The sequence below is a fragment of the Jaculus jaculus genome, chromosome 7, assembly GCF_020740685.1.
Source record: "Jaculus jaculus isolate mJacJac1 chromosome 7, mJacJac1.mat.Y.cur, whole genome shotgun sequence".
NCBI classification, from domain to species: domain Eukaryota; kingdom Metazoa; phylum Chordata; class Mammalia; order Rodentia; family Dipodidae; genus Jaculus; species Jaculus jaculus.
Window position 1 is genome coordinate 35,187,686 of NC_059108.1, and position 12,243 is coordinate 35,199,928.

At 46.2% G+C, this 12,243-nt stretch overlaps 1 protein-coding gene across 1 annotated transcript in view; it reads left to right on the forward strand.

The window, feature by feature from the left end:
* Positions 1 to 12,243, forward strand: part of Fyn (FYN proto-oncogene, Src family tyrosine kinase) — a 207,786-nt gene that overhangs the window by 189,225 nt on the left and 6,318 nt on the right. Inside the window, exon 13 of the mRNA XM_004660642.2 lies at positions 6,850 to 6,981. Within this exon, the coding sequence (XP_004660699.1) occupies positions 6,850 to 6,981 (132 nt within the window). The remainder of the gene's footprint in view (positions 1 to 6,849; positions 6,982 to 12,243) is intronic.

The window sequence follows — 12,243 nt, forward strand, 5'->3', positions numbered from 1 at the left end:
GCAAAGTTGAAACGATATGTAGGTCCTTGGAAGCGAGGTGGGGGGTGTGGGTTTGTTGCAGTAGGGACTGCCCGAGATGGTTGGGGAGGGTGCTACATGAAGCTGCAGTCCAACAGGGTTAATTAGAAGAATGGTGGACCAACGGCAAGGCTCCATGGTAGGAGGACCCACATCAGGTTTTGGCAGTGAGCTCTAACAGGAAAGGATGAATTTGAGAGACATGTCAGAGAGGGAAACAGGATGTAAGGATTTGAAGCAAGATGATGGATTAGATCTAGGGATTTCAAGACAGCTGACTTGGACTGGAGAGATGGCTTAGCGGTTAAGTGCTTGCTTGTGAAGCCTAAGGACCCCGGTTCGAGGCTCGGTTCCCCAGGTCCCATGTTAGCCAGATGCACAAGGGGGCACACGCGTCTGGAGTTCGTTTACAGTGGCTGGAAGCCCTGGCATGCCCATTCTCTCTCTCCCTCTATCTGTCTTTCTCTCTGTGTCTGTCACTCTCAAATAAATAAATTAAAAAAATATTTAAAAAAAAAAAAAAAGAAAGACAGCTGACTTGTAAGTTTCCTACCTGGAAGCCTAACAAAATGGTATTCTCCCCCCCCCACCACAAAGCAAATAGTGGAAAGCAGGGTAAGAGTTTCATTTGTACCCTAAGATATCAAAGAAAGAATTAACTTTATGTTGTTCACTTATAAAACTTTCTACCTAGTATAAAAATCTCCTTTTTCTTTTCTTTTCAAGGTAGGGTCTCACTGTAGCTCAGGCTGACCTGAAATTCACTATGTAGTCTCAGGGTGGCCTCGAACTCACAATGATCCTCCTACCCCTACCTCCCAGGTGATTGGATTAAAGGTGTGTGCCACCACGCCCAGCAAGAGTCTCTTTTATTATCTTACACACAGTCAAATGATTTGGTCAAAACATGAGTGCAGATTTATAGTTGCCATGTTTGAGATAAAGGCAAGGTACCCTAGAGGTGTTTTCCCTCCAATTTTTAGATATAACTGAGAATTCAAATAAGATGTCTGAATGATGTGTCCAATCTCCAGAGTGAGGATTAATCAGACAGAAGGGGTATTCCCAAGAGAATTATGTAAAGAGCCTGTGGCTTCTACCTTAGAGAGGAATGCACACTGGGGACAAAAGAAATACCCAGAGAGAAAGGAAATAAAACTCAGAATAAAAGGTGTATTCTCATGCAGGTGTTTGTGCTCTGGACATTGGACTGTTCCTGCTGTTGGTATTACTCATGTGTGAGCTAAAGTAGCAAAGAGATGACAGAGTTACTGGCTTACACAAACATGACAGATGTGACAGTGGAGACCTAATCTACCCATGGGCCTTGAAATGTCAGAGTGGCTTTTCAGGAGTTTGGAATTGAAAATGCTTTCCATACAGGCACTGTCAAGGTTGTGGCCGGCTATCTCCAGTGTGGTAAGGACACTGGATGAGGTGGGTGCATTATACTGTGACTCACAAGTTCTGGTGGCTTCCCCTTGGACAGGAAAACAAAGTCTTTGTGCCTCCTGTTACAGTTTGATACAGCACTTGGATGTAGTTTGCATATTGTACCTATTGGTTTGTTTTCATCCTCTTCCTCAACTGAGCTGCGCAGGCAAGACATGGTGTTCATGGCTATAAATGGAGCACAGTGCTGGTCCTGTGGGGAAAATTACAGAAACATCTGAGATAGGAAGAGAGTGTAAGCCAGCCAAGCAATGATGGGATGGTTTGCTCTTGAGAAAAAAAAAAACAAAACTTGGGCTGGAGAGATGGCGTAGCGGTTAAGCACTTGCCTGTGAAGCCTAAGGACCCTGGTTCGAGGCTCAGTTCCCCAGGTCCCATGTTAGCCAGATGCACAAGGGGGCGCACGCGTCTGGAGTTCGTTTGCAGAGGCTGGAAGCCCTGGCGCGCCCATTCTCTCTCTCTCCCTCTACCTGTCTTTCTCTCTCTCTCTCTGTCGCTCTCAAATAAATAAATAATTTTAAAAAAACTTTAATAATGAATATACCAATCACCCTGTCCTTGATTAAAGTATAATGACCATTAACCCTATTTCAGATGAAAAGGACCAGAGCGTCGTGAGATTGATAATGATTGACACCCACTTCTCTTGCTGTGACTACCTCAAGACCCCTTGTCACTTTGTCTTTCTGCCAATATAAACACCACTCCTCCCCACCACAGCCCCAGGAACTGGTCCTTCCATCTTCTCAAAGCAGAGTCTGGGACTCCTTCGTATGTGGTTCAGATTCTCTCAGATCCAAAGGGGAGCTGAGCATACTGCATCTGGCATACAAGTGCAGTTTTCTAGGAGCTTTTAGTTTCATTTGTGTGTAGCAGCTGTTGTCCGTGGTGACTGGCATTTGTTAGACCTTTAAAGGGCATCCAGATGGTGACAGACAGTGGCACTGCTGCTGTCACTGAGGACAAGGAGAGAACTCACCAGGGCGCAGGGGACTGACAGCACACCCCAGCAAGAGCCATGGCTGCTCGGCAGCAAAGGGAAGGTGTGAAGGCTGAGCATCCAGCCACTGCGTCACTCACTCACCACCGTTAGCAAGAGCCTTCTGTGGGATGCATACTGGAGACACAGTCACCAGGAGACACATTGCAGCCCTAAGATGGCATCTTTGTTGAGAGGTACACCTTGGAGAGCTTGTGCATTCTTCACACTTGTTTGTTAACAAGTCCAAAGAACAGGATGTTATGGCCTCATGAGCTAGGGAACTCTCCCAGCCTGATGGACCAGGTCGAGTCCCCAAACCAGTACCACCTAGGCCAAGAACAAAGGAGGGGCAGAGTTAGCCACAGAATAGCAGCGGAGTGGGATTATTGTAAAATGATGCAGCCTGTCCTCAGGCCCTGAAGAAAATGGGCAGTGGACATTTGCAAAACAGTGAAAGGAGTCCAATGAGGAGGTATGAAGCAGAAGGGAGAAAGACTGTGGTAATAAAAAGTAGCTAGGGGTCTGGAGATACGGCTTAGCAGTTAAGTACGTGGCCTGTGAAGCCCAAGGACCCCAGTTTGAGGCTCAATTACCCAGAATCCATGTTAGCCAGATGCACAAGGGGTCGCATGCATCTAGAGTTCGTTTGCAGTGGCTGGAGGCCCTGGCGCGCCCATTCTCTCTTTCCTCTGTCTTTGCCTGTCTGTCACTCTCAAATAAATAAATAAAAATAAACAAAATTTAAAAGGAGATGGACCAAACTCCACCGAAGTCCACTTGTATAGCTACTAGAGGGTCCAGGCAAGTGGCGGTGAGCAGGGGCTGAGGGAGAAGATTGGAGAAAAGGACACATTCAAGAGTAAGAAGTGGACAGGGCTTAATGAGGTACTCGTGGAGAGTGACGAAAAGAGAAATCAAAATCGTTCAAAAACATCTGCGCTTCCTCCTCTAGGTAGCGCTGTGCTGGTATCTGCATGCAGAGCAACAAACACATGTGGCCACAGCTTCCAGGGGACAGGTCTCAGGGATCTTCGATTTCCAACTGAGTTGTTTACTAAGAAATGATTTAAAAGAAGCTGAATTGTGGGGAAGATAAATTTTGGGTGCTGTATTTGAGGGGCCTTGTGAAATATTCCAGTGAAGATATTAAAGAGAAAATTATGTATGAGTCAGGATCTCATATAACCAGCACAATTCCACACTCCAAGATCATGGAGTCAGGACACTCACTGAGGTCACAAGCATAAGATCTGCTGTTACACACAAGCTTTATACCTGGGTCACAGTTGAACAGAAGTAAGAACAGGATTGACATATATAAGAAATTTTTTGAAACATTGACATTTATTCACTACAGGAAAGAATTCAGGCCAGAGAAGTGAGTTTTATTTTCCAGAGAAAGGCAGTATTTACACCTGTGATTTTGTGAGTTCCTTCCAAGTGTCTGAGCCTTCTAACTTCACCCAAGTGAAGGACTCATACCACAGCATAGTCACCTTAGGGCATCATATAGGTGGTATGTATACTGAGCAGCCTTAGGGACATCCTTCTCATAGGCTTTTGCACTTTGTACCACCCGTGGTCCTAGGCAGACACCCACCAAAAATCAACTGTTTAACACTGCCTCATTTAGAGCTGCATTTTAGGGCCAATAGCTTTGTATCATAAGAAGGCAGTAAGCCAAAACAAGGGTAAGTGGAGGTAATGAGATGAGTAGAAGACTGAGCATCAGTTTATTCTTTTCAGTAAAGACCAGTTATTATTAATAGCTTGTCACTGCTTGAATTTAACCTTTGTCTTCCTTGAAGAAGAAAATACTAATTATCTTTAAAAGAAAAAAACTTCTGTCAAACATTGCTGCTGTTTTTAGAAAGTAGAAGTTGGGCAAAGTCATTATTTTTTTGCACCTCCAAATCCTTTGTAAATACCTAGCTTGGTACAAAAACATTGCATGTATAAGAAAGAAAACTAGTATAAAGAAAATGTATTTCAATGAGCTCCTGCTAAAACATCAAAGCACATACCTGCAAGTGACCTTCTGTCAGGGATCTGTGAAGTTATACCGCCTTTGTTCTTGTGTTCTGAAAGTTTGCATGTAAACTTTATTGTAGCTTCTAAAATGAGAAAATAATAAAGCACGCTAGTGTCACTGGCTAATATATTCACTCTTTTGACCCCAAATTATGAAATCTCCTCTCAGAAAATCTAAAATGAAAGCCAGATGTGGTGGTACGTGCCTGTGATCTCAGCACTGGGGATGCAAAAGCAGGTGGATCTGGAGTTCAAAGTCATCCTTGCTGTATAGCAAGTTCAAGGCAAGCCTTGGGTACATGAGACCTTGTTTTAAGGAAGGAGGATAGGTGAAGGAAGAAGGGAGGGAGGGAGAGAAAGGAGGGAAGGAAAGAAGAAAAGAACAATCAGTATAAAATGACTATTCAGGGCTGGAGGGATGGCTTAGCAGGTAAGGTGTTTGCCTGCAAGGCCAAAGGACCCAGGTTTGATTCCCCAAGCCCCACATTAGCCAGATGCACAAGGGGAGCATATGCATCTGGAGTTCTTGCAGTGGTTGAAGGTCCTGGAGCACCCATTCGCTCTCTCTCCTCCCTCCCTCCCTCCCCCTCTCTCTCTGTCAAATAAATAAATGTTTTATAATGACTATCCAAATTTAGTTTGATTCCTTTACCAGTGTAGTTGAAGAAGGAGAGGTTCTTGCCATTTAATTTACAGGATTTTTTTCTGAAAACATTTTCAAATGATGATGGTCAGAGATTTTCAAGTTTTTAAGAGATGATTTAAATGAGTATGGATTTACTGTACCTTTAATTCTTTGACTTGAGAGAACTCCGGCTGAGGTTTGGTCTAGGCACAGTCTACTCTTGATGTTGAGGGAAACCTGTTGCATTAATTCCAGTGGCCCATATTCCAAAGCTCCATTAGCAGAATGCTCGGGGACAGGAAGTGTACAAAGAATGCTCTGAAGGAAGCTCTGGGATGAAGTGATGCTCAGAGGAGTCCATATCTTCCGTGCAGGGCAATAAGAATAGGGATGCTTCAGGAAGAGAGCTAACTAAACACAGCATAATGCATAAAAGAGTACTACTAAAGGATAACTTCCCTGCTCCGGTGTTCACATGAGATACTGCATTGTGAAGTAGTGGGAATTTTTTATTTAATTTCACGTTGCTTTTAAATGCCAGAGTTGATTTGCTAAAGTTATCATGTACTGTATTTAAAGCAAAAATGTAATTACTATCATTTATCATCCATCTGGGCATTAAAACCTTACTAATTTAAATATTTTAATCATTTGCTACTTTTAGTAGCACAGTGACTTTTCATAGAAGATGCTATGAAAAATTCTAATTTTGTCAGCCTTTGTGTCATTTTAAGGGCTCCTATCCATAATTAGCATGTTTTAAACATATAATAATGTTTGCATAAGTAATAAAAACTTCTTTATCTTTTAATCTTTTCAATAAAATACCCACCGCTTTATACTCGCTGAGCCGAACGTGTGAGAACATAGGCTGCTGGGTCCATTTTGCTTCCCTTCACATACGTCTAGCACTGGGATGAGCAGGGTGGCCCCACCCTTCCTTTGGGTATGGAGAGAGAAGTCTTCTAGTGATCAGAGACATTTGAAAGACCTAATTCTACTGACTGTGACATTTATTGTATTTGTTCTTTGGTCTTGAGAAGTCCACCATGTGAGATAGTTCCTCTGTTAAAAAACAAATGCCCTCTGCTAGAGGAGAAAGGGAAGAAGGTGAGAGGTGAGAAAGCCATCATGTAGGGCAGAAGAAAACTCTGCCCAGGACTAAAGATGGCTGCTCTATGGAGAAAGGATAGAAGAAAGAAAGTGAGGCCTAGAGCAAAGTAAAGATAGCTGCTATAGGGAGGAAGGGTAGAGAGAAGAAAGTGTGAGGCCTGGAAGTAGCAAAGAGGCACAGTCATTCCCCTTGCTGCAGATGTGGGAAGCCTTGGGGAAACACAGACCATAGCTTATGGATCTGCAGTATTACATACTCTAATCTGTGTCCATCTATTCAGATAGATCATTGTTGCAAACTAAGAGAAAAGACAAATCAGTTTCCTAAATCACAAGTCAGGAAACATACTCCAGACCAAACCTATACCACTCAGTGTGGTCATAGATTCAGGTTTAAGAACCGTCCCCCGTTATTGAAGAGGACATTAAAATACCGATTTGCTTAAAGCCACAGAGGAGCCAGGCCCAGACCACACATCATCTCAACCCCAGTCCATTTTTATCTTGCTTCTTCCTGTTGTCCGCTCAGCCTGCTCCCCTGAAATGGCTTCCCAGTGTTTTACCTTCCCTTCCCTTCTCACCCAGCATTGACCTGTACCTTATGAATAATCAGGTCTTCATTCCACAGGTGCAAAGTTCCCTATTAAGTGGACGGCCCCCGAAGCAGCCCTGTATGGAAGGTTCACAATCAAGTCTGATGTGTGGTCTTTTGGAATCTTACTCACAGAGCTGGTCACCAAAGGAAGAGTGCCATACCCAGGTAAGAGCAGGGCCCTGGCTGATGGGCCTGTGCTGAAGTCTCTCTTTTTAATATATTATTTTTTGTTATTTGCAACAGAGAAAAAGATGATAAGCATGAGCACATCAGGGCCTCTTGCCACTACAAAGGAACTGCAAACACATGTGCCATGTTGTGCATCTGGCTTTACATGGGTACTGGGATTAAACCCCAGGCCAGCAGGCTTTACAAGCAAGTGTATTTAACCACTAAGCCATCTTCCCAGCCCCTGGATTCTCTTTAGACCTCATGTATGCAGACCTCATTCAGTTGCCTTTCTAGGCCAAGTACTCATCATTTCTTCCAAATAGGAGTGTGAAGAACATGAACAGGTATTTAGCCAGAGGAATTCAGAACCAGGAGCCACCATGACACATGTGCCAAGATTAGTGTAACTAGCAGCCAGGATGAAGGCTTCTTCCACTTCTTTCCCCACTCACGGAGTCTCACGCACTTAGGGGCACATGTCAGGACACCCAGAGCAGAAATGTCACTGGTAGAGCCTGCACTCAAATGGAGTTTGCAGACATGTCCTGGAAAGAGGAGAAATCCCCTGCTGCTTTTTGACAGCACTGTAGCCCTGACCCACAGTGTGAGCCTGGCAGGAAGCCTCCAGGACCTGTTCTGTGCAGGACTCGGCTCCAGATGGCCAGAGCAGAGGCTGAGGCAAGGCAGTCCAAGCGCCGTTCTCTGCCTGTTGCTGAACAGCCCAGATGTGCAACAGAAAAGCACGGGTGATGGAAATGCACTGGAGATGCGTAGACCCTGCAGTTGTTCGGGGTTATCAGAAGCATGCTCTCAAGAAACCACAGTGGAGGTTATCCATGCTTGAATTCATTAATTTAGACAGATGGAGACATAGAGGACACTGGTGCCATTTCACCTCCACGCTTTACTGGTTATAGTGCAGGGCGCTCTGCTGTTTGAAGTGCTAAGGACATATTTTTTAGTTACTGCTGAGCAAAGAAAGAACATAGCTCGCTCACACTCTCTTGCGCGCGCTCTCTTTCATTCCCTGCCTAAAAAGAGAAGAAAAAAAGTAGCGATAGAAGCGATAGTGGAGATTAATAAGGAATGTAGGGCTCTTGCAAATCCTGGGCTCATAATCATATCTTTGTAGTCAGAGGAGCCAGTGAGAGCCGATTAATGTATAATCCCTGTGTTCATTTTGCCTGATTGTTTCTGGTCATCTTCAAAGAACAGAGAAGTGCTCGTCAAGAGGATCTCTTTCTGGTTGGCATGGCCTTGGCACCCCTAGAGAGTGGGTTGGCACCAAGGCGAAATTAACAAAAGCCCAGGCTCTGAAGTGTTGGGAAACGTGGGCGTGAGTCTCACAGGTGCTGCAGTGGCTGCGGTTCCCAGCACGCACTAGTGGGCGCCGCTCAAGGAATGGGCAGGGCCCGGCTTCAGTGTTTTTGAACTGCAGCTCAAGGGGGAAACGTGCCTGTCTTGGGATTTTAAAGATGTGAAAATACCTTTTTTTAAAAAATATTATCAGCATTTTGAACTAATTCCTTCCTGATCCCCCAGATTTATAGTCACCTGGTCTATTAAATGCAATCAGGGGAAAAGGTTAATGTTGTGTGTTTCTGTGAAGGCTTTCCTTCTAGTAATATGAGCGGGGATTGTTGTTGTCATTGTTTGTTTGTTTCTCGGGATCACACACACACAGAAGCCAAGACAAAGGGGTGGGGGTGGGGGCCTCAGAGGAGGGAGGCCAGTGTGTTTCTGAGACCGAAGCTTTGCCAGGCTGGGCTTTAGCATAAAGAAAATGGCTTCGTTCTCCCACTTAGGCTGGATTCATTACCTCAGCATTACTCAGTCACTGTGAACGGTGCCAGGAATTGTTCCCCCTGGAAACAGCACTGTACTAATAAGACATCCATGCTCTCAGGTGACACAGGTCAGTACCTGCCTCAGTCTAGGCACTGTGCTGGGTAGCAGAGAAGAGAACAGTGAGCTCTGCACTATGGAACTTGCAGTCAGGTAGACAGAGCATGCATGAGATCCAGGAACCAAGACTTACGTGGGGCATGTGTCTTGAGGATGGATATCTTGAGTGCTGTGAGCTTTGTTTCCCAAACATGAATTCCCATGTTGGAGTAAGAGCACCTGCTTGACATGCTTATGTACATCAGGTTGTGGGGAGAGCCTTTCACTGAGAGTACCATGGTGTTTAAAGGGAGAACTGAGCCCAGCGAGTTACGATAGCCATGGCTGTGATCAGTGATGATACGCTGTGGACCTGCACCTGCTCTGTAGGAGTGGTAGGAAAAGCTTTGTGATGAAGGCAAGTAGGGCTCTTTACAGGAGGAAGTAGAAGACCCTCAGCCCGGCTCATTGAGAGCAGCACCAGTCTGGCCATGTGTGCAGGGCGCTTCAAGAAGCTGCAGGGCGTATCCTAGAAGAGGGCACATGAGGTGACGCCTGGTGAAGCTCCTGGCAGGGGGGTGAGAGGCAGCTGTGAGGCAACTGTTTACTGCCACAGGGAGACACTGGAGCCTTGCTGGTTGGCAGTGGGAGCCCAGGGAGCTGTCAGAGAAGAGAGTGACGCGAGTTGCTTACACCAGAGTACCACAGAAAATCGTTCCCAGGCCTCTTCCCCTAGCCATGGGCACTTTTTGGTTTTATTTTTTAATTCAGTTATAATCATATTTAATTGGACTTCTGAATGTGACAGAAAACTCTTCTTGAGGGAGAAGCTTTTACAGAGGGATTGCAATTATAGGATTATTACCTTAATGAAGGGTAACTGTTCCAAAGCACAGAGTTCCATTAAGCTGCATCCAGATGTCACATGGTGGTGTGGTCAAGTCCATCAGTGTGTGCCGAGGCACCTCTTAGTAGCTCTCAGCTTCACATCTTCACCCGTGTTTGTGGGCCTTTCACACTGCATTCTGATACAATAACTTCTCATTGGACTAGAATTGATCTTCAAATAATAATTCTCTCAAGGGTGATTGGTGAAGGTACACTTCTCTGAATTTTTTCATAGCTGAGAATGGTCTCTTGTCACCCTGTCACACAAAATAGGTACTTTGGTTGGTGCAGTTGAATGGGGAGAGGTGACTTACAAATGACTTACAAAAGCTTCCCAGACAGTTCTGCATGGAAGTCAGTCCATAAATAAGCATGAGAAAAGGAATTGAGAACGTAGTGTGGGGAGTATGGCCAAAGGAAGGGCAAAGAGATTGACAGCAAGTAAGCATTGGAACGCTAAGGTAGATAGATGTCTTGTGACTGGAATGAGTAAAAAGGAAGGCAAGAAAGATACACCGAAAGTGACCACCAGCCTTGCAACCAGAGAAGGAGTATTGAAGTGTACTGAGGTTAAAGGAGAGACATGGAGCTAGGCACAGCCTTTAGCAGGCAACAAGATGTGCTTCCAAGATGTGTGACAAAGGTGGACGCCACTCCAAAGAGTGGCTTCATTTTATCCCATCCCTGCCACAGCATGACCCGAACACATCCTCGGCATTGCAGTCAGGCTCGTTTCCTGCATACCAGGGTTTATATCACTGTGCATCTAGATTAGAACTGAGTGTGTGTGTTCTGATGTGTGGTGGTAAATGAGAAATAGCAGTGCTGAAGTAAAAGCTGTTTCCTAGGGCTGATGCATGAAGCCAGAGCGATGCTGGTCAGCATGTGTCCCTTTCTGAGTCTTTCTCAAATCTCTTCCTCTCTGACCTCACTGCCTCTGCCCTTACCAGCCCAGGTCGTGAGCAATCTCCTAATGGAGCTTCCTGCCCCCATCTCTCCATCTGCTTCCCCTTTCCCACCACAGAAGTGTTTTCCAGGAAAACACAGACCTGTTGTCTCATTCTGGACCTGGTTAAAAATGATGAGGGCTACCCGGGCATAGTGGCGCATGTCTTTAATCCCAGCACTCGGGAAGCAGAGGTAGGAGGATCACTGTGAATTCGAGGCTACCCTGAGACTGCATAGTGAATTCCAGGTCAGCCTGGGCTACAGTGAGACCCTGCCTCAAAAAACAAACAAACAAACAAAAAATGCTGAGAGCTACCCTGTGCCCCCTGGACAACCCCAGAAAGTGTGAACTGCACAGTGTTATCATTCTCTTCCTTTTTTCACTCCACAAGTCACTAATAAATATCCAGTGTGTCAGGCGGTGCTCCAGGAGCATGGTGGTAAAGCAGTGTGACTTTTGCCCTTGGAGGACACAAATGGCAAAGATAGCGAAGCCATACATGCCAGCTATTAGTTGTTGGCTGTTGACAGGGAGGAAGTAAGATAGGGACAAGGAGAGGGGTCAGGAGAGGGTAGCAAGGGGAAGGTACCTGGGAAGGTCCTGAGCGGAGCTCTGAAGGAAGACAGGCTTAGGCAAACTCTCTGTCTTGTTCCACAGGGAGGGATGAGCAGGAGGGCTGGGACACATCACTTAGGGCGCTCACTCCTGGTGTCAGGGTGTGCGTGGCACTGAGATGAGAGTGACATAGTCTGACTTGTATTCCTCATTGGCATCTCCCCCCCACCACACTCTACCCTGGATACACAAGACACCTCTTCTTCTGTTTCTGAGACAGGGTCATGCTGTGTAGCCCAGGCTGGGCTTAGTCCATAACCTGCAAAGCCTTTCACAGAACTCTACTCAGTCATCTTCACACGGAGATAGGCTGCACACTTCCAAGCTGTGAGGTATCCTCTGTCCCCAAAGTTGTTCTGGGAAATTGACACTGGCCAGGCGGATGTCATGTTACTGCACTGTTCCAGGCAGCAGGTCCTGACCGCGCTGCGCCAGGGCCCCTAACTGCGCACCTGCTTTGTGCATTGGCAGGCTGCGGCACAGCAGGAATGTTCTCTGAGGCAAAGCCATTTAATTCATGCGTTTGAAGTACTTTCAAATCTTTCAGCTAGTGACAGCTGCTTGGCTTTCCTGAGCATGTCTAACCACGTGACGGCTGTAGAGGTAAAGGAAGCTGGTGAGACGCCCAGCGGCCTCCCCGAAGCGCAGGGGCTGCCCTGCCCCTCCCTGTGCTCTGCCAGCACGTAGCAGACCTTTCACGGGCTGGGAAGAGGTCGGCACTCTGCAGGCAGGAGGAGAATGCAGCGCAGGCAGGCACCTTCGTGCCAGGTGCAAGGTTCCCTGCCCATCCATAGTCCCCTTGGCACTGCCCTCAGCTCAAGGTGTTGCCTCAGAGAGGAAACCCTGCCTGGAAAGCTGCCACCTCCCCTACAAGGTTCTTCTTACTCAGTATGGCTGGTGAGAAGAGGAGAAGGGACCTG